At 47.6% G+C, this 23,659-nt stretch overlaps 1 protein-coding gene across 1 annotated transcript in view; it reads left to right on the forward strand.

The window, feature by feature from the left end:
* HEATR1 (HEAT repeat containing 1) overlaps positions 1 to 23,659 on the forward strand; it is a 710,058-nt gene that overhangs the window by 285,840 nt on the left and 400,559 nt on the right. The window contains exon 21 of the mRNA XM_069234483.1: positions 19,272 to 19,444. Within this exon, the coding sequence (XP_069090584.1) occupies positions 19,272 to 19,444 (173 nt within the window). The remainder of the gene's footprint in view (positions 1 to 19,271; positions 19,445 to 23,659) is intronic.

Below are 23,659 nucleotides of genomic sequence, written 5' to 3' on the forward strand. Positions count from 1 at the left end.
ACATGTCATGTTTTCACACATGGTTTACACCATGTCACACTGCTCGCGATGGCATTCTGCATGCAATTTGTATGGGGTCCCTTTGGGTGGCATAATCCATACTGCAGTCTTTAGGGGATCCTTTTTAGTACCTATGCCCTAGGTACCAGGGGTACCATTTACTAGGGACTTACAGGGGTGTTTAAATGTGTGCCAACTGTACACAATTAGACCATTTTACCTTGTTTTTAGGGAAAGATAACCCCCCCCCCCCCTTCTGCCACGCCTCTCCCTTCCCACCCCTGCTTTGCCCCTGTGGCCCGTCTCCCAGCTGACCAGCCTCTCCCACCTCCCTGCTCTTATTAATGACAGCCACTCCGTCTGCTCCCGTCCGTGCCTGGACTGTGCCCATCGCCACTGACCCTGGTTCCCATCCCATCCAACAGTGCGACTCCAGCACCCTTCATGCCCTCAACACCAGAGGATCCACCGACTGCTGCCACGCCTCGGCCATGAACACATAGGGCCCCTTCTCCTGCTGCACAATTGCACCTTGACCTGCCTTTGCACACTAGACCCACCCAGCACGCCCCCACCAGGACAACTCAGCTGCATGCTACTCAACACTGCTCCCTCGCCAGACATGCCATAGAGATATGGGACCTGCTCGACATCATCTCCTCAGACATCACCTTCACGGAAACCTGAATAACCCCGACCTAAGCCCCAGACATTACCACCGCCATCCCCGACAGCTACAAGATCACCCACAAAGATCGTATCAGTCTACCAGGAAGAGGCGTTGCCATCGTCCACAAAAACACCCTCCGTCTCCCAACCAACTCAGACAGCCACTCTCCTGGCATGGAACACCTCCACTTCCAAATTCAGACCAACCCGAACACCACCTTCTGTGGTACCCTCATCTACAGACCTCCAGGTCCCCATTCAGGGAATCCATTGCTGACTTCATTGCACCCTACGCCCTCACCTCATCAAACTACATCCTCCTCAATGACCTCAATTTCTACCTTCACAATCTCAGCGACCAGAACACCTCATTCCTACTAGAGAACCTCACCACCCTCGGACTCAAACAATTGTCAACTCCATAACCCCCTAAGCAGGACACACCCTTGACCCTGCCTTCTCTGCCGGCAACAACATCTCTCCTGGCATGGAACACCTCCACTTCAAGAATCAGACCAACCACAACACCACCCTCCATGGCACCCTCATCTACAGACACCCGGAACCAGACCCCGCCTCCATTCAATGAATCCATTGCTGACTTCATGGCACCCCACACTCTCACCTCAACGGACCTCATCCTCTTAGGTGACCTCAATTTCCACCTAGAAAACCTCAGCAACCAGAACACCTCATCCCTGCTAGAGAACCTCACCACCCTCAAACTCAAAACAACTGGTCAACTCCCTAACCCACTCAGCAGGGCACAACCTTGACCCCGTCTTCTCTGCAGCCAACATCTCAGTCTTGCACACCTCTGAACTACACTGGACCGACCACCACTGCGTCCACTTCTCCTTCACCCAGGACACCGAACGCCACCATGCCCACCACCACCCCCACAGAAACTAGAGCAAGGTCTCTGAAGCCCATCTCACCGAAACCTCCGCTATGCCTCACCACCAGACACCAACTCCTTAGCCCGCAGCCTCCACCACTGGATCTCCGACTGCGCCAACACTCTGGCCCCCCTCAGGAAACCCTCCAACAATATGAGAATCAGCTGCTTCACCCCTAACCTCCAAGAATCCAAGCATACCTGCAGATGACTCAAAAGAGAATGTGGAGAAGAAGCAAGAACAGGGCAGACCACAAAGCCTTCAAAACGGCTCTCACCGCGCACCACCTCCTCATCATAACCGCAAGAAAATTGGCCGTTCAGGAATGCATCAACGCCAGTGCTCACAGCAACAGGGAACTCTTCACCGTGGTCAAAGAATTTACCAAACCCAGCATGGAGACCACAGACATCCAACCCTTCCAAGACGTCTGCGACAACCTCGCCGCTTTATTCCACCGCAAGATGTAGGACCTCTATGACGTGATTAACCTCCCAAGATCCACCCACCCTGCCCACTGCCACTGCACCCCAAGACTCTACCCCTCTGCCAACCCTCCACCACTGGACCCACCTCACATCAGAAGACACCCTCAAGATCATGAAATCCATCTACTCCGGGGCACCCACGGGCCCTTGCCCTCACCACATCTTCAACCAAGCCAGCGCCACCGAACTGTGCTGCACCATCAGCTACTCCATCGAGGCTGCCACCTTCCCGGAGATCCCATCTATTGAAAAAGCCCTCTGCTGGCCCGATGGACCTGAACAACTACAGACCCATCTCACTGCTCCCCTACCCTGCTGAAGTCATCGAGAGGGCCATCAACGCCCAGCTCACCAAATTCATCAAGACCAACCACATCCTGGACCCTTCCCAATCCAGGTTCAGGAGCAGCCACAGTACCAAAACCGCACTCCTAGCAGTCACACATGACACCGCACCCTGCTTGACCGCAGCGAGACAGCAGCCCTCATCCTCCTGGACCTCTCCGCTGCCATCAACACAGTCTCCCACACCACCCTCTGCACCAGACTAAATGACGCAGGCATCCGCGGCAAAGCCTTTGAGTGGATCCGCTCCTACCTCACTGGCTGAACCCAGAGAGTCAGGCTCTCACCATTCACTTTGAAACCAACAGAGAACAGTTGCAGTGTCCCCCAGGGCTCCTCCCTGAGCCCTACCCTCTTCAATATCTACATGACCCCACTCGCTAACATCTTCATACACCATTGTCTCAGCATTGTCTCCTACACCGATGACACCCAGCTGATTCTCTCCCTCACCGACAAACCAATAACAGCCAAGAGCAACTTACACAATGGAATGAAGGCAGCCACCACCTGGATGAAAGACAACTGTCTCAAGCTCAACTCTGACCATACTGAGGTCCTCATCCTGGGCCCCACCCCCTCTGCCTGGGACGACCCCTGATGACCACAGCTCTCCGTGGGCCCCTCACCCACCAACCATGCACACAGCCTCTGCAGGTTCCTCGACTCCTCGCTCTCAGTGGCCCTCCAAGTCAACTTAGTCTCATCATTGTGCTTCCACATTCTTAATTTGCTCTGAAAGATCTTCAAATGGATTCCCATGGAGGCAATAAAAAGAAATCACCTAGGTACTCGTCAGCAGCAAGTTTGACTACAGCAATGCACACTATGCCGGTATCACCAAGAAGCTCCAAATAAGACTCCAGAAAGTCCAGAACACCGCGGCTAGACTCATCCTGGACATCTCTCGCCACAACCACATCACCACAAACCTGAGAGACCTCTACTGGCTACCGGTCAACAGAAGAGTCACCTTTAAGCTCCTCACACACGCATATAAGGTTCTACACATCAGGCCCGCCTACCTCAACCATCTCCTTTCCTTCTACGATCTCTGCAGACAGCTGTGCTCCACCTAGCTGACCCTCGCCTCCACCCCAAGGATCCCTAACAACTCAGCTGAGGAAGATCCTTCTCCTACCTCGAGGCGCAGACCTGGAACACGCTGCCTTTTCACCTCAGGCTATCCCCCTCGCTAATCCGGTTCAGGAAGGACCTCAAGACCTGGCTCTTCGACTGATCGGCACCCTTCCCCACAGTGTTGTGAGACCCTCTGGGTGATAAGCCACATTTTATAAATATCTGATTGATTGGTGTGGAGTCTTAGTGGTGTTTTTCACATTGTTACTGTTTGAAGTGTTGCACAAATACTTTACTCATTGCCTCTTAAGTTAAGCCTGCCTGCTCTGTGCCAAGCTACCAAAGGGTGAGCACAGGTTAATTAATGGTGTACAGCTGATAAGGTTTGTGGTGACTACCTAGACTGGGTCCACTGAAGTGCCGGCGACTGTACCAATTAGGGACCGAATTTCGAACAGGGGGTACTCTTGAATAATATCTTCCTCGAAGACTATTCGAGAAGCGTCCCAGGTAGAGGTTTGAAAGTCACTGGCCCGTTCCTGACTCCAGACTTGATGTAGTGTTCAGAGCCGTGCCTGTCTTGGATAAGCTATTCCCCGAATTACCATTGTTGTCGTCTGATCCCCAGCAGGTTGATGCCTTTAGTAAAGCAATGCACATTGCCAGCTAAACTTAAGACTTATTAACTTGATCATGTTATACATGCATCAGTGGAGACCATTATATGCACTCCACTGCCTGTAGTGGAACCTTAATACAGCACTTAACACATTTTAATACAATCTCTATTTGAGGATATTCATAATTGTTGGCCCTAACATCTTAGTCTGAAAGTGGCTTTCTTGATTGAATATGTTAAAATTGGTGTGATGTGATTCAGATGCTAACATTGTTTCTTCCTTGCTGCGGATGTAAAAAGAACAGAGTAGGTTTGATGCCTCATCCTCACTTACGTAATCAAATTATATAATTATTCTCTTTGCAGACCTTCCATCCACAAAATGAGCATCATATAGAATAGTTTAGATGTGACCGCTGGTATTCCACTTAGAGGGCAAACACCATCAGGAAGCCTCAGAAGTGTTTCTTTTAAACGCTGTGCAGCCTACTGGGAACACAGTCAGTCAGAATCTCCAGTTGCATAATGCTTCTTCCAGGCTGCTCTGTTATTCTATTTCTTGCAGACCCAGCTTTTCTACCTCTCGCTAAATCATACTGACAATAGAAGAAAATAGCTTCTTTCACCTTCATTGTTGATGTGTGTAGGAAGCTGGCCTGGTGTGTGGTGGGTACTTAAGGTACTTTTCCTCATACCACTTCCAGGTATCTCCTCTTAGTAAAGTGTAGGTAGTGTCTAGACGCCCGGCTCTCTAAAGTTAGCTGTGGATGAGCAGCCAAGGCTTATCTAGGAAACATGCAAAGCTCATGTAAAACCACTGTAGTCACACAGCACTTACACACATGAAAGAAAACACTCAGTTGTACAAAAATAAAGGTACTTTATTTCTGGAACAAATCACCACAAAATACTAGAAGGGCAAGCCTCCAATAAGGAGGTAAGTAATATACTAAATATGTATATTCACTAGTAACCAGAAACAGGCATAGAACAGGTTAGAAAACAGTGGAAATGGCAATAACCAGTAGTGACCCTAGGGGGAGCACAAACCATACACTAAATAAATTGATTGCAAACACAGGAGCCCAACCTAGGTAAGTAGAATGTGTAGAGATGGGAGCTGGGAATACCAGAAAACCACAAAGGTAAGTAACACAGTACCCCCAGCGACCAGGAATGCAGTAGTAAATCACTATTTTTCCCCTAGTCACCCAAAAGGAGGAAAAGAAGAAAAAGACACCCAGACAAGACTGCAAGAGAACCAGCTGCGGATTCCTGAAGAAAGAAGACCTGTGGAGATAGGGGACCAAGTCCAAAAGTCACAGTGTACTCCAGGAGGAGTAGGAGCTACTACCCACCCAGCTGTGGTTGCAGGAGTTGGTCGACGGTGCTGAAGAACAGGTCAGTACTGCAGCCCTGGAGCCGAAGGAGAGTTCCTGAAGGGTGCAGAAGGTGTGCAACACTGGACTGAAGTTTGCAGACTGGTGTCAGTGCAGGATTCTACCAACAGGCATTGGCAAAGGCAAACTTGCAGTTAGTGGAAAAGTGGTGCTGCCGGGGACCAGCAAGGCCCAGGAGGGGGAGTCACAGGGGACCCTCAGTGTCGCAGAGAGTCCAAAGGAGCAGAGGCAGCAGCCACAGGAGTCGCAGAAGCAGCCCACGCAGCACTACAAAAGAGGAGCCCCCCCCTGCTGGAGAACCATGCAGAAGGCTGTGCTTAGCAGAATGGAGTGCTGGGGCTGGAGCTACACAGTGCCTAAAGATCCCTTGGAGGAGATGCAAACAAGCCTTGGCAGGTGCGAGAGACATGGTGCACGGGGTTACTGTCCTGCATGGGAAGGCAAAGGCTTACCTCCACCAAAGTTGGACAGCTGGCAGAGAGGACCAAAAGGACTACTCCGGAGCACCACCTGTGATGCAGGATCCACGCATCTCAAGATGAGGGAAGATCCATGCAGCCGGTCGTCACTTGTTGTAGGTGCCTGTGGTTGCAGAGGAGTGACTCCTTCACTCCAAGGGAGATTCCTTCTTTTGCAAGCTGAAGAGTTGCTGTCTTCTAAGGATGCACGGCCAGAGAAATGTTGCAAAGCTGGCAGGAGACTTGGAAACAAAGTTGCTGAAGAGTCATCTTTGTTGATTGCAGCGTTGTCGGTTCTTGGAGGGTCCAGTCACGGTTCCAGTAGCCAGAAGTCGAAGTGGAGGTTGCAGAGGAGTTCTGCTGGAGTCTTGCAAGCTTAATCTGAGGACCCAACCAAGAGAGAGACCCTAAATAGCCCTGAAAGGGGAATTGGTCTCCTAACCATAGCACCTATCAGGAGAGGGCTCTGACGTCACCTGCCTGGCCTGGCCAGTCTGATGCTCCCAGAGTTCCCTGACAACCTTGGAAACAAGATGGCAGAACCCAGGTGCCCTCTGGAGGAGCTCTGGGCACCACCCCTGGGGTGGTGATGGACAGGGGAGTGGTTACTCCCCTTTCCATTGTCCAGTTTCGCACCAGAACAGGGACTGTGGGTCCCTGAACCTGTGTGAACTGGTTTATGCACAGTGGGCACCAAATGTACTCTTTTAAACACCAGTGGCTACCCCTTTCAAGCCAGTCATGCCTGTTTCCAAAAGGAGAGGGTGTTACCTCCCTCTCCGGAAGGAAATCCTTTGTTCAGCCTTCCTGGGCTTGATCAGATCAAGCTGCAGGAGGGCAGAAACCTGTCTGAGGGGTGGCAGCAGCTGGGCTGCCTGGAAAACCCTGCAAGACTGGTGGTAGCAATGCTAAAGGCCCTCTAAAGAGCCCCCAGAGTGCATGGAATCATACTTCTAATACTTGCAACAGCATTGGGGTATGATTCCGACATGCACAGACTCGGAGTTACCATTATGTAGCTGGACATAGGTAGTGACCTATGTCCAGTACACATGTAAAATGGCGTCCCCGCACTCACAAGGTCCAGGAAAATAGATCTGGAGTCTGTGGAAGCATCTCTGCTAGTGCAGGGGTGTCCTCACACACAGGTACCTGCACCATGTCCTCTGGGTTGAGAGGGCCTACCATAGGGGTGACTTACACTGACCTGGTGTAGTGACCTATAGTGAAAAGGGGTATATGCACTCGGTTCACGCAGGCTGCAATAGCAGGCCTGCAGAACCCTTTGCATGGGCTCCCTATGGCTGGCAGATTAACTGCTGCAGCCCATAGAGATCCCTTGGAACCCCAATTCCCTGGGTACCTAGGTACCATGTTTTAGGGACTTACATGGGGTCACCAGTATGCCAATAGTGGGGAAAAAAGGTACAATTTAGAGGAGGGATCAAAACTACTGGGGCCCTGGTTAGCAGGATCCAAGTAGACACAGTCAAACACACTGACAGGCAGAAAATAGGGGTAACCATGCCAAAAAAGAGGATACATTCCTACAATGTGCCATTTCTGTCATTTGTACAGATATAGGCTCTCATAATGAACCTAGCGACCGCCAGCTCCCCCTGAACCCCGCCGGCTGTATTGTGAACATTCCTCCGGGCCGGCGGGCTGAAACCTTGTTTCCATCCGCCAGCCCAGAGGAATACCTGGCCGGGACATTGACAGCGGCTCCACAAGGAGCCGCCGCCAATGCCTCTGTGCAGCGGGTGCAGCTGCACCCATCGCACAGATCACTGCCCGTAAATCGGGCAGTGACCTGCACGATGGGGCACTACACAGGGGCCCCTGCACTGCCCATGACAAGTGCATGGGCAGTGCAGGGGCCCCCAGGGGTGCCCCTGTGCACCCCATCTGCCTGCCTCTCCCTGGCGGGGAAACCCTCCAGGGAAAGGCTGGTGGCTAAGGGATCATTATCCGGGGGGCAGCACCGCTGCCCTGTCGGATAATGATACAGACCGTCGTCAAGCTGCCAGACTGAGGCAGCCTGGCGGTGAGTGAGGGCTGCCTATGGTGGCCCTCCAGGGGTACATTATGTGGTGGTGTGGCCCGCCATGCAGGCTGGCGGGTTTCGCTACCGCCGGCATGGCGGGCCCCACCGCAATGTTCAAAATAACCACCATTGTTTGTTTTTTGATATATACTTTGAACAACCAACAGTGTATTAATGTCCGGCACACATGAGGAAAATGTGGGTGTTGACCATGTTATCAAATGTTTGCTGCCACTCTGTTAACTTCTGCACTGGGGAGCATTGCATTACAGTAGATGCTCAACATGTTTATCTAGAATATCTATACTGAAAAAGGAGTAGTTCAATTAATTGTAACACTAGGTTCGATGGCATCTGTCGCTGTAGATACGCATGTTCTGCAATAGCTCGCCATCTGGTGTTGGGCCGGAGTGTTACAAGTTGTTTTTCTTCGAAGAAGTCTTTCGAGTCACGGGACCGAGTGACTCCTCCTTTTGTCTCCATTGCGCATGGGCGTCGACTCCATCCTCGATTTGTTTTTTTTCCGCCATCGGGTTCGGACGTGTTCCTGTCGCTCCGAGTTTCGGAACGGAAAAAATAGTTAATTTCGGAAGATTTTCGTCGGTATTGTTGCGTTCGGGATCGGCGTACTTAGATTCAACACCGCATCGAAGATCGAAGAGCTCCGGTGCCCTTCGGGGTAGTTTTTCGATCCTCCGTCGGGGCCTGGTCGGCCCGACCGCGTGCTGAGGAACGCCGATGGAACGGACCCCGTTCCGTTTCTGCCCCAAATGCCACAATAAATACCCCTACACAGACCAACACTTGGTCTGCAACCTGTGCCTGTCACCTGAGCACAGCGAAGACACCTGCGAGGCCTGTCGTGCGTTCCGGTCCCGAAAAACACTCCGAGACCGTCGAGCCAGAAGACTTCAAATGGCGTCCGCACCGACAGCCCAACGGGAGTTCGAGGAACAGGAAGAGGAAGGTACCTTCTCGATCCAAGACTCAGACTCCGAAGGATTCGACGATACACAAACCGTGAGTAAGACGTCGAAAACCACACAAAGAAACATTTACAAGGCCCAGGGGACGCCACTGCCACCAGGCCATGGCTCAACCCATAAAATCGGTGACCGACCGTCGGCACCGAAAAAGGCCCAAACAGTGCCGAGATCGTCCGACTCCGGTCGAGACACCGGCACGCAGCCTTCTCGGGACCGAGAAAGTGCTGGAGACAAGCCTCGACACCGAGATGCCGGTGTGGACACGGCTCGACGCCGAGACAGCGGCACCGAAACAGATCGACGCCGAGAGGTTTCGGCACCGAAAAGGAAAAAAGTCACCTCGGAGCCGAAAAAACACGCAGACACAGTTTCGACGCCGAAACAAACTGCAAGCGACCCAGCTTCAGGCTCTTATACAGAAGAGCACTCGCTAACCTCCCAAATGCAGAAGCATAGGTTTGAGGAAGAGCTACAAGCAACTGATGCGGACCATACGCAAAAGCGTATCTTCATTCAGCAGGGGACAGGAAAAATAAGCACCCTTCCCCCCATTAGGAGAAAGAGAAGGTTGGAGTTCCAGGCGGAACAAGTACCACAACCAAAAGTGGTGAAAAGAGTTACACCACCACCCTCTCCTCCGCCCGTGATTAACGTTTCACCAGCACAAACGCCATCACACTCCCCAGCTCACACCACCATGAGCCAGGGTGACCAAGACCAGGACGCATGGGACCTATACGACGCCACAGTGTCAGATAACAGCCCAGAGGCATACCCTACAAAACCATCTCCACCAGAAGACAGCACCGCGTACTCTCAGGTGGTGGCTAGAGCAGCACAATTTCACAACGTAAGCCTCCACTCAGAACAGGTCGAGGATGATTTCCTGTTCAACACACTCTCCTCCACCCACAGCTCCTACCAAAGCCTGCCTATGCTCCCTGGTATGCTCCGGCACGCAAAAGACATATTTAAGGACCCGGTCAAAAGTAGGGCAATCACACCAAGGGTGGAAAAAAAAGTATAAGCCGCCTCCTACAGACCCGGCTTTCATCACAACACAGCTGCCACCAGACTCTGTTGTTGTAGGAGCAGCTAGGAAAAGGGCCAACTCTCACACATCTGGAGATGCACCACCCCCAGATAAAGAAAGCCGCAAGTTTGATGCAGCTGGTAAAAGAGTCGCAGCACAAGCTGCAAACCAGTGGCGCATCGCGAACTCCCAGGCACTACTTGCGCGCTATGACAGAGCCCACTGGGACGAGATGCAACATCTCATTGAACATCTGCCCAAAGACTTCCAAAATAGGGCAAAACAAGTGGTTGAGGAGGGACAGGCCATCTCCAACAACCAGATCCGCTCCTCCATGGACGCTGCAGATACAGCTGCACGGACAATTAATACATCTGTAACTATCAGAAGGCATGCATGGCTCCGAACGTCTGGATTTAAACCAGAGATTCAACAAGCAGTTCTCAATATGCCTTTTAATGAAAAAGAACTGTTCGGTCCAGAAGTGGACACAGCGATTGAGAAACTCAAAAAAGATACGGACACTGCCAAAGCCATGGGCGCACTCTACTCCCCGCAGAGCAGAGGGAATTACAGCTCATTCCGTAAAACGCCCTTTCGAGGGGGGTTTCGGGGTCAAAGCACACAAGCCAGCACCTCACAAGCCACACCGTCCAGTTACCAAGGACAGTATAGAGGAGGTTTTCGGGGACAATATAGAGGAGGGCAATTCCCTAGAAATAGAGGAAGATTCCAAAGCCCCAAAACCCCTACTACTAAACAGTGACTCACATGTCACTCACCCCCTCCACACAACACCAGTGGGGGGACGAATAGGTCATTATTACAGAGCATGGGAGAAAATCACTACAGACACTTGGGTTCTAGCAATTATCCAACATGGTTACTGCATAGAATTTCTACAGTTCCCTCCAAACATACCACCAAAAGCACAAAATTTAACAACACACCATTCCAATCTCCTAGAGATAGAAGTGCAGGCACTATTGCAAAAGAATGCAATCGAATTAGTGCCAAACACACAAATAAACACAGGAGTTTACTCACTGTACTTTCTGATACCAAAGAAGGACAAAACACTGAGACCAATCCTAGACCTCAGAGTAGTCAACACTTTCATCAAATCAGACCACTTCCACATGGTCACACTACAAGAAGTATTGCCATTGCTAAAGCTGCACGACTACATGGCAACTTTAGACCTCAAGGATGCTTATTTCCATATACCAATTCACCCATCGCACAGGAAATACCTAAGGTTTGTATTCAAAGGAATACATTACCAATTCAAGGTACTGCCTTTCGGATTAACAACCGCACCAAGAGTCTTTACCAAATGTCTAGCGGTAGTCGCTGCACACATCAGAAGGCAGCAAATACATGTGTTCCCATATCTAGACGACTGGCTAATCAAGGCCCATTCGTTAATAGAGTGCTCAAATCACACAAATCATATCATACAAACCCTCTTCAAACTAGGGTTCACCGTCAATTTCACAAAATCCAAGATTCGGCCACGCAAGGTACAACAATACCTGGGAGCCATAATAGACACATCAAAAGGAGTAGCCACTCCAAGTCCACAAAGAATTCAAAATTTCAACACCATCATACAACGCATGTATCCAACACAAAAGATACAAGCAAAGATGGTATTACAACTCCTAGGCATGATGTCATCATGCATAGCCATTGTCCCAAACGCAAGACTGCACATGAGGCCCTTACAACAATGCCTAGCATCACAGTGGTCTCAAGCACAGGGTCACCTTCTAGATCTGGTGTTAATAGACCGCCAAACTTACCTCTCGCTTCTGTGGTGGAACAACATAAATTTAAACAAGGGGCGGCCTTTCCAAGACCCAGTGCCACAATACGTAATAACAACAGATGCTTCCATGACAGGGTGGGGAGCACACCTCGATCAACACAGCATACAAGGACAATGGAACGTACATCAAACAAAACTGCATATCAATCACCTAGAACTTCTTGCAGTTTTTCAAGCACTAAAAGCTTTCCAACCAATAATAGTTCACAAATACATTCTCGTCAAAACAGACAACATGACAACAATGTATTATCTAAACAAGCAGGGAGGGACGCACTCCACGCAGTTAAGCATGTTAGCACAAAAAATTTGGCATTGGGCAATTCACAACCAAATTCGCCTAATTGCACAGTTTATACCAGGGATACAAAATCAACTCGCAGACAATCTCTCTCGAGATCACCAACAGGTCCACGAATGGGAAATTCACCCCCAAATACTGAACACTTATTTCAAACTCTGGGGAACACCTCAGATAGACTTGTTTGCGACAAGGGAGAACGCAAAATGCCAAAACTTCGCATCCAGATACCCACACAAACAATCCCAAGGCAATGCCCTATGGATGAACTGGTCAGGGATATTTGCTTACGCTTTTCCTCCTCTCCCTCTCCTTCCTTACCTGGTAAACAAACTCAGTCAAAGCAAACTCAAACTCATATTGATAGCACCAACTTGGGCAAGGCAACCCTGGTACGCAACGCTGCTAGACCTATCAGTGGTACCCTGCATCAAATTGCCCAACAGGCCAGATCTGTTGACACAGCACAACCAAAAGATCAGACACCCAGATCCAGCATCGCTGAATCTAGCAATCTGGCTCCTGAAATCCTAGAATTCGGGCACTTACAACTTACCCAAGAATGTATGGAAGTCATAAAACAAGCAAGAAGGCCATCCACCAGGCACTGCTATGCAAGTAAATGGAAGAGGTTTGTTTGCTACTGCCATATTAATCAAATACAACCATTACACACAACTCCAGAACATGTAGTGGGTTACTTGCTTCACTTACAAAAATCTAACCTAGCTTTCTCTTCCATTAAGATTCACCTTGCAGCAATATCTGCATACCTGCAGACTACCTATTCAACTTCCCTATATAAAATACCAGTCATTAAAGCATTCATGGAGGGCCTTAGGAGAATTATACCACCAAGAACACTACCTGTTCCTTCATGGAACCTAAATGTTGTCCTAACTAGACTTATGGGTCCACCTTTTGAACCCATGCACTCCTGCGACATACAGTTCCTAACCTGGAAGGTGGCATTTCTCATCGCCATTACTTCCCTGAGAAGAGTAAGCGAGATTCAGGCGTTTACTATACAGGAACCTTTTATACAACTACACAAAAATAAAGTCGTCCTAAGGACCAATCCTAAATTTTTGCCAAAGGTTATTTCACCGTTCCATCTAAATCAAACAGTGGAACTTCCGGTGTTCTTTCCACAGCCAGATACCGTAGCTGAAAGGGCACTACATACATTAGATGTCAAAAGAGCATTAATGTATTACATTGACAGAACAAAGAACATCAGAAAGACTAAACAACTCTTTATTGCATTTCAAAAACCTCATGCAGGAAACCCAATTTCAAAACAAGGTATAGCCAGATGGATAGTTAAATGCATCCAAATCTGCTACCTTAAAGCTAAACGACAGCTGCCCATTACACCAAGGGCACACTCAACCAGAAAGAAAGGTGCTACCATGGCCTTTCTAGGAAACATCCCAATGCAAGAAATATGTAAGGCAGCCACATGGTCTACGCCTCACACATTCACCAAGCACTACTGTGTAGACGTGTTATCCGCACAACAAGCCACAGTAGGTCAAGCTGTATTAAGGACATTATTTCAGACTACTTCCACTCCTACAGGCTGATCCACCGCTTTTGGGGAAATAACTGCTTACTAGTCTATTGCAGAACATGCGTATCTACAGCGACAGATGCCATCGAACTGAAAATGTCACTTACCCAGTGTACATCTGTTCGTGGCATCAGTCGCAGTAGATTCGCATGTGCCCACCCGCCTCCCCGGGAGCCTGTAGCAGTTTGGAAGTTACCTTCAATTATTTATATATGTATCATCTCAACCTTAAATAAGTGCATACTTAGTCACTCCATTGCATGGGCACTATTACTACAATTCAACTCCTACCTCACCCTCTGCGGGGAAAAACAATCGAGGATGGAGTCGACGCCCATGCGCAATGGAGACAAAAGGAGGAGTCACTCGGTCCCGTGACTCGAAAGACTTCTTCGAAGAAAAACAACTTGTAACACTCCGGCCCAACACCAGATGGCGAGCTATTGCAGAACATGCGAATCTACTGCGACTGATGCCACGAACAGATGTACACTGGGTAAGTGACATTTTCATTTTACATCATCTGACTAATTTAGTCACATGACACCATGCCACCTCCTTGGTGACAGAGCGACCTGCATATTCTGTTGTAGAGCTATTTTAGCCATGTTTTAGACACATTGTTTTAACACTAAGGTGTCCTGAGCTGAAGTGACTCTAACTTTTAGAAATCCTCCATCTTGCAGATGGAGGATTCCCCCAATAGGGATAGGATTGTGACCCCCTCCCCTTGGGAGCAGGCACAAAGAGGGTGTACCCACCCTCAGGGCTAGTAGCCATTGGCTACTAACCCCCCAGACCTAAACATGCCCTTAAATTTAGTATTTAAGGGCTTCCCTGAACCTAAAGATTTAGATTCCTGCAACTTACAAGAAGGAGAGGACTGCTGAGCTGAAAACCCCTGCAGAAGAAGAAAGAAGACACCAACTGCTTTGGCCCCAGTCCTACCGGCCTGTCTCCTGCCTTCCAAAGAAACCTGCTCCAGCGACGCTTTCCCAAGGACCAGCGACCTCTGAATCCTCAGATGACTGCCCTGCTTCAAGAAAGACTAGAAACTCCCGAGGACAGCGGCACTGCTCCAAAAAGACTGCAACTTTGTTACAGAGGAGCAGATTTAAAGACCCCTGCAAATCCCCGCAAGAAGCGTGAGACTTGCAACACTGCACCCGGCGACCCCGACTCGACTGGTGGAGAACCAACACCTCAGGGAGGACCCTCCGGCGACTCCGAGACTGTGAGTAACCAAAGTTGTCCCCCCTGAGACCCCACAGCGACGCCTGCAGAGGGAATCCCGAGGCTCCCCCTGACCGCGACTGCCTGATCCTAAAGTCCAGACGGCTGGAAAATACCCTGCACCCGCAGCCCCCAGCACCTGAAGGAACGGAACTTCAGTGCAGGAGTGACCCCCAGGAGGCCCTCTCCCTTGCCTAGGTGGTGGCTACCCCGAGGAGCCCCCCCCTTGCCTGCCTGCACCGCTGAAGAGACCCCTTGGTCTCCCATTGAAACCTACAGAGAACCCGACGCTTGTTTGCACACTGCACCCGGCCGCCCCCGCGCTGCTGAGGGTGTACTTTCTGTGTGGACTTGTGTCTCCCCCCCCCCCCGGTGCCCTACAAAACCCCCCTGGTCTGCCCTCCGAAGATGCGGGTACTTACCTGCTGGCAGACTGGAACCCCCTTCTCTCCATTGCAGCCTATGTGTTTTGGCCACCTCTTTGACCTCTGCACCTGACCGGCCCTGAGCTGCTGGTGTGGTAACTTTGGGGTTGCTCTGAACCCCCAACGGTGGGCTACCTTGGACCCAAAACTGAACCCTGTAGGTAATTTACTTACCTGCTAAAACTAACAATACTTTACCTCCCCCAGGAACTGTGAAAATTGCACTGTGTCCACTTTTAAAACAGCTATTTGTGTTTTATGTGAAAAGTATATATGCTGCTGTAATTATTCAAAGTTCCTAAAGTACTTACCTGCAATACCTTTCAAATGAGATATTACATGTAGAATTTGAACCTGTGGTTCTTAAAATAAACTAAGAAAATATATTTTTCTATAACAAAACCTATTGGCTTGGAATTGTCTCTGACTGTGTGTTCCTCATTTATTGCCTGTGTATGTACAACAAATGCTTAACACTACTCCTTTGATAAGCCTACTGCTCGACCACACTACCACTAAATAGAGCATTAGTATTATCTCTTTTTGCCACTATCTTACCTCTAAGGGGAACCCTTGGACTCTGTGCATACTATTCCTTACTTTGAAATAGTGCATACAGAGCCAACTTCCTACACCATCATAATCATTTACACCACTGCCATGAATCCAACCATCCAGTGTTTTGACTGAGTAGTCAACAAAATCAACCCAGGTCTGGCTTGAGGATTTTTGAGCCCCCCTGAACCTAATCCTGTACTTAGTTGAGAATCCAAAGCCCTCAATCAGGGTAGCCTTCATGAGGTCATAGGATTCTGCATCTTTTCCAGAGAGTGTGAGGAGTCTATCCCTACACTTTTCAGTGAACATTTCCCAAAGGAGAGCACCCCAGTGAGATCTGTTTACTTTTCTGGTTGTACAAGCCCTCTCAAAAGCTGTGAGCCATTTGGTGATGTCATCACCATCTTCATATTTAGTTACAATCCCTTTGGGGATTTTTAACATGTCAGGAGAATCTCTGACCCTATTTAAATTGCTGCCACCATTGATGGGACCAAAACCCATCTCTTGTCTTTCCCTTTCTTTGGCTAGGAGCTGTCTCTCTAAAGCCAATCTTTTTGCCATCCTGGCTAGCAGGAGGTCCTCTTCATTGAGGCTGCCCTCAATGCTTCCAGAGTTGCTGGACTCTCCTGTGAGAGAAGCAGCATCTCTGACTATCACTTGTGGAGACAGGGTTGGAGAAACCCTGCTCTCCCTAACTAGGAGTGGGGGTGGGAATTCCGCCACATCACTAGCTTCCCCCTCTGGGAAGGTATCATAAGAGGGGTTGTTTTTAGCAAACTCTGCCAAAAGCTCCTGGAGCTGTACTTTGGTAGGGTTTGAACCAGTTTTAATCTTTTTGATTTTGCAGAGAGCTTAACTCTGACATCCTAAGATGCAGGTAAGGGGGGAGGTTGAGTTCCATCACTATCTCTTCTGCAGTAGACATGTTTCTAAAAGTTGGAATACTTTTTAAGAATCTAAAACTATCTCTAGAACTTAATTCAAACTTTTACAAAACTTTTAAACTCTAAAAGAAATGCTAACAGGGACTAACACAAGGCCCTAGCAGGACTTTTAAAAATTTAGAAAAATAGCTCAAATTTCAAAAATCAGTTTCTAATGACAATTTTTGGAATTTAATCGTGTTATCAGGTATTGGCTGAGTAGTCCAGCAAATGCAAAGTTTTGTACCCCACCACTGATCCACCAATGTAGGAGGTTGGCTCTGTATGCACTGTTTCAAAGTAAGAAATAGCATGCACAGAGTCCAAGGGTTCCCCTTAGAGGTAAGATAGTGGCAAAAAGAGATAATTCTAATGCTCTATTTTGTGGTAGTGTGGTCGAGCAGTAGGCTTATCAGAGGGTAGTGTTAAGCATTTGTTGTACACACACAGGCAATAAATGAGGAACACACACTGAATGACAGGGCCCTTGGTACCAGGGGTACCAGTTACAAGGGACTTACCTGGATGCCAGGGTGTGCCAATTGTGGAAACAAAGGTACAGGTTAGGGAAAGAACACTGGTGCTGAGGCCTGGTTAGCAGGCCTCAGCACACTTTCAAATCATAACTTGGCATCAGCAAAGGCAAAAAAGTCAGGGGGTAACAATGCCAAGGAGGCATTTCCTTACAATTCCCAATAAAGAACTAAGACCTGGGTTAGTAAAAGCAGCGCATGAGGGTGTTGCTTCTACCGATGCATGTGTGGTGGCTACAATTTCAGTATTACAATCACAATATTGGTGGCTAGGTCGATACAAACAGACAAAGCAGTATGTCCTTTGTTGTGACATCTGTCAGCAAGAGTCCACCGTGAAACGCCCACCGCAGACACCCCCCCCTAGTAGCCACAATCCATGTGATCCTGTCTCCCAAAACCAGTATTATTATTACCATAATAAGAACCAACACGACAATTCTTTGTGTACACTTTTTTGTTTGTTGCTTAGAGCCTTACACAGGCTTTAATTGCACACTAAAGATGTTGGTTGTAGTGTGCAACATTGCAGATTCCATGTGGGTGTCCTCGTACGTTATACTGGCTCTGCCTTTTGTTAATGGATGGCCAAAAATCTTGATTTTTGTAAACAGGATGCTTTTCCAAGCCGAATGACTAGACTGATAAACATTATTTTTTAAATGGAAAAGGCGCTTTATGAATTTTGCTGCATTGCTAATTGCCTTTTTCAAACTGACCCTTATGAACTTCAGTGACGCCATCATGCAGCGGGTGAACCCATAATTTTGATTTACTCCAAGGTATCTGGAAGGATATTTCCTTTTGTTTCATTAAAGTGAGGTTGTCCATGATTCAGGCATTGCCGTTTGTTGTTGAAAGAAGCTGACTCGTTTTGTCACCAAAACAGCCTTTATTGAGCAAAGAAACTTAACAGGCTAGTGGAGTAAAAACCCTAATGAATCAACTACAATAGCAGTCAGGATGTCTGTAGTTAACAAAATGGGAAAAATGGGTTAACTGCAAGATGAAAATATTGTGTGTTCAGTTTATTCAGACTTCTATGATTTTCTTTACTGCAGTGTTTTATGAAGGGTGTTGCGAATGGTTGCACGCTAGAATAATAGTCTGTCCCCATTATGTTCACTATAATTAAGACAGTCTGGTACAATCAGTAGGTTGCTTTTGGAGAATTTGCCTGTCCTGTATCTATTGAACAGCTCTGGGAGGTAGTTACTCTCTCATTCTAGAAAGCTCTTGAGTACTCCTTAGAGCCTAACTGGAATATGGAAATCAGCTGTGCGCAATTCAGGGTAAGAGCCAACCTAAGGTGATTCTAGGGTTTCAGGTTAAAGATGGGCACAGTCTCCTCATTCGAGGTGATTTGGATTTCTGTTGAGGAAACCAAATGCTAGTCTATATAAGCTGAATCTCAGCAGTTGAACTTAGATCAGCAAGCACATTTGGTAGCAGCTCTCATGGAATTTATTGTTTATTTTTATCTCCATATAGTAGTTGCATGACCTCACAACAGTGGTACACTGGTGATTTATGCTCATCTAATCGAATGGAAAGTGTTTTGGGGCATGCACAAAAATAACCATAAATATTTCTTTGTCATTGTTTAAGTCCCACTAGCTTCCATTCATATGTCCCAGAATGACCGCATCAAGGTTTCATTTGTAGTCATAAGTGGTCAGAGCTTTCAGGCTCTCTATCATCTTCCTTTCTCACTTGAATGATCAGCATATATTTTCAACTCCCAGTCAAAGTCCTAGAAAACCCACATGTTGATGTTTGTTTTTCAGCTATATCACATACTTTATTAACATGAATAATTTCTTAATAAAGCAGTGACTTGAATTTTTTGTTTCTTTTTTCAATGTAGTAGTGGTGTCTTTGCTGATTAATTTACGGAGCCCTGTACGTGAAGTACGAAGAGCTGCTATTGTGTGTCTTCAGTGTTTGAGCGTGGTCAAAGAGTCTCCGTTCCATTTACTGGTACAAGGCTTGTTAGAGAAGGCAGAGGAAATTATCGCCGACCCTGGATACGTCTGTCAGGTAACTGTTGATAACATCTGATCTTGTGTGTTACTGAGGATAACATTATAAATCAAGGAACACAGATAAAAGTGTGTTTTAGTAAAGTATTTACATTTTTCTAGTCGTTTATTTTTGTACCTTAAATTGTTCTAAAAAAATACCTAATACTGTGCAGTAAAGGGATAGAGCGAATACACTTATGCATCTGTTAAAAAAGTAAAAGCCCATATTTTACAGCACTGTAACCACCATTGTAAAAACACAACTCTGAATATATATTTCTAATCTTACATGCTATACTGAAAAGGGTGTTTTGGCATTGCTCTTCAAGTGCACTAAATGGAGGTAAGGGCTTAATTTAAATAGCTAGAATGTTATTTTAATAAAACATCTGTAGTTTAAGGTCCCAACTAGTTAATCAAGTTCATTATTTGAGCAACAAATAAACTGTGTTCTTTTGGCGGTTGTCAGTTCTGTAGAATGATTGAACATTAACTGGACTGATGAGCTGGCAACTACTGCATTATGGTACATGTTTCAATATATCCACCTAACCTGGAGGGTGGAGCTCTGCGTAGGGATCTCGTCACATTTATGATCTCTGGCCTTAAGCAGACAGAGCTATCTACACAAAAATCTTCGCCCTGTCAGTGTTTTTCATGGTGTCCAAGTCTGTCCTTCGGGTTAACATGCAAACATGTTTTGTTAACATGTTTATCGAGAAAACAGCTGAGTTTATATGACTTGTGGTGAGGGAACTCTGTCTGTGAGCAGTTGGTAGGGACATTCACTTGTTCTGGATTTGTAGAAAGATCAAAAACAAAATAGATGGTTGTACGTATATTGTGGCTTCACAATGATGATGTGATGGTTCCTTTTCATTGCTTGGCATTCTCAAGATGTATTCTTTTGCTATTCCTGGTTGAGAAGAGATGCATTTTGAAGCAAATGTTTCCCTGGTTTCTTTTATATTCTTCTCCACTCCAAACTTCCCCCACAACCTATTTACAGGGTGGTCCTTTTGCTGCACAAGATGTAGACATCCAGTACGACCTTGGTGAGAATCATTTTAATATGATCCTCTGACCTTGGACTTGCTAGTTTCTTTTGTAGAGAGGAATCTTTGTTCTTGACAAGAGGGCCTCATATAGTACCCTTTACCGTGATTGCTGAGCTTGAATCCAGGATGCAGTGTCAGCAAGGGACTGTCCACAGAAACAGGCAGATAGACTATCATTGTGGAAGTAATGCAGGGGCAAAAACCTCTGTTTTTTCACTGACTGTTAAAGAGAATGTAATTTTTAGACTCTCCCAAGGTCATGCTGTGTTTTTTTTTTTTTTCGAAGTCCAGAGCTTGACTCCATCTTGGTTAGCTATTTTGTAATGTGTTGTATACATTGGAACTTTTGAATTGTGTTACTTGTCTTTAAGGTGGTGCTTCATATTTCTCATCTCACCATTTTGCCGTTTCTTGCCCAGTTCTGTGCTTAAGTATAAATTGTGTTGTCAGAATTGACTAGGAAGACCTTGTGCAATGAAACTTATAACCGGTTTTTTAGTTAATACCAACCGTGCTTACCAGCTTAGCCAGCAATAGCTTAAGGTATAATGGTTCAATAGGTACACTACCTATGCCTATGACGTTATCTGATTTCCTTTTGAATCGGCAGGAGATTTTTTTTTCTGTACTAACTTTTTTAAGCTAATTAGAACCTTTCTGACGCTGACATGCATGGATTTTAGGTTCTAAATGGAGCAATGAGTTGTCTGATTCTCAAATGTGATGTTTGTGACTTATAGAGGCCTTTAATCTGAAATATATTTGTTACTCACATTGTAGTGTTAGAGAGCCAACATTATTAATAAAATATGAGTAAATAAATGGTATTATTAATGTGTACCTGAAGGCCAAATTCAAGAAACTCGTGCTAGAAATGTAAAACGTACACGTTTCAAAATGTGGTTGACCTGATGTCAACCATATCAAATTCTATATGAAATAACAAATAAGTTTGAAAACATATATTGAAAAAACTACTTGAACACGTTACAGGTTTTTCCTTAGAAATCATACTGCATTTTGTTTAGCGCCATAGTTAGATGTTTTCCAAATTCATTTTTGCCTTCTTTTCAGTTTTTGCATGTGACAAAGCCCCGCCCTACACATGCTTTCCAAATTAGAATTTGGTAGCAAGGATGTCCGAAACAATAATTGATATGTGTAAGGAAATGCCTCCTTGGCATGGTTGCCCCCTGACTTTTTGCCTTTGCTGATGCTATGTTTACAATTGAAAGTGTGCTGAGGCCTGCTAACCAGGCCCCAGCACCAGTGTTCTTTCCCTAACCTGTACTTTTGTATCCACAATTGGCAGACCCTGGCATCCAGATAAGTCCCTTGTAACTGGTACTTCTAGTACCAAGGGCCCTGATGCCAAGGAAGGTCTCTAAGGGCTGCAGCATGTCTTATGCCACCCTGGAGACCTCTCACTCAGCACAGACACACTGCTTGCCAGCTTGTGTGTGCTAGTGAGGACAAAACGAGTAAGTCGACATGGCACTCCCCTCAGGGTGCCATGCCAGCCTCTCACTGCCTATGCAGTATAGGTAAGACACCCCTCTAGCAGGCCTTACAGCCCTAAGGCAGGGTGCACTATACCATAGGTGAGGGTACCAGTGCATGAGCATGGTACCCCTACAGTGTCTAAACAAAACATTAGACATTGTAAGTGCAGGGTAGCCATAAGAGTATATGGTCTGAGAGTCTGTCAAACACGAACTCCACAGCACCATAATGGCTACACTGAAAACTGGGAAGTTTGGTATCAAACTTCTCAGCACAATAAATGCACACTGATGCCAGTGTACATTTTATTGAAAAATACACCACAGAGGGCACCTTAGAGGTGCCCCCTGAAACTTAACCGACTATCTGTGTAGGCTGACTAGTTTTAGCAGCCTGCCACAAACCGAGACATGTTGCTGGCCCCATGGGGAGAGTGCCTTTGTCACTCTGAGGCCAGTAACAAAGCCTGCACTGGGTGGAGATGCTAACACCTCTCCCAGGCAGGAATTGTCACACCTGGCGGTGAGCCTCAAAGGCTCACCTCCTTTGTGCCAACCCAGCAGGACACTCCAGCTAGTGGAGTTGCCCGCCCCCTCCGGCCAGGCCCCACTTTTGGCGGCAAGGCCGGAGAAAATAATGAGAAAAACAAGGAGGAGTCACTGGCCAGTCAGGACAGCCCCTAAGGTGTCCTGAGCTGAAGTGACTCTAACTTTTAGAAATCCTCCATCTTGCAGATGGAGGATTCCCCCAATAGGGTTAGGATTGTGACCCCCTCCCCTTGGGAGGAGGCACAAAGAGGGTGTACCCACCCTCAGGGCTAGTAGCCATTGGCTACTAACCCCCCAGACCTAAAACACGCCCTTAAATTTAGTATTTAAGGGCTACCCTGAACCCTAGAAAATTAGATTCCTGCAACTACAAGAAGAAGGACTGCCTAGCTGAAAACCCCTGCAGAGGAAGACCAGAAGACGACAACTGCCTTGGCTCCAGAAACTCACCGGCCTGTCTCCTGCCTTCCAAAGATCCTGCTCCAGCGACGCCTTCCAAAGGGACCAGCGACCTCGACATCCTCTGAGGACTGCCCCTGCTTCGAAAAGACAAGAAACTCCCGAGGACAGCGGACCTGCTCCAAGAAAAGCTGCAACTTTGTTTCCAGCAGCTTTAAAGAACCCTGCAAGCTCCCCGCAAGAAGCGTGAGACTTGCAACACTGCACCCGGCGACCCCGACTCGGCTGGTGGCGATCCAACACCTCAGGAGGGACCCCAGGACTACTCTGATACTGTGAGTACAAAAACCTGTCCCCCCTGAGCCCCCACAGCGCCGCCTGCAGAGGGAATCCCGAGGCTTCCCCTGACCGCGACACTTTGAATCCTAAGTCCCGACACCTGGGAGAGACCCTGCACCCGCAGCCCCCAGGACCTGAAGGACCGGACTTTCACTGGAGAAGTGACCACCAGGAGTCCCTCTCCCTTGCCCAAGTGGAGGTTTCCCCGAGGAACCCCCCCCTTGCCTGCCTGCAGCGCTGAAGAGATCCCTAGATCTCCCATTGACTTCCATTACAAACCCGACGCTTGTTTCTACACTGCACCCGGCCGCCCCCGCGCTGCTGAGGGTGAAATTTCTGTGTGGGCTTGTGTCCCCCCCGGTGCCCTACAAAACCCCCCTGGTC

This window comes from Pleurodeles waltl, chromosome 5 (assembly GCF_031143425.1).
Source record: "Pleurodeles waltl isolate 20211129_DDA chromosome 5, aPleWal1.hap1.20221129, whole genome shotgun sequence".
NCBI classification, from domain to species: Eukaryota; Metazoa; Chordata; class Amphibia; order Caudata; family Salamandridae; genus Pleurodeles; species Pleurodeles waltl.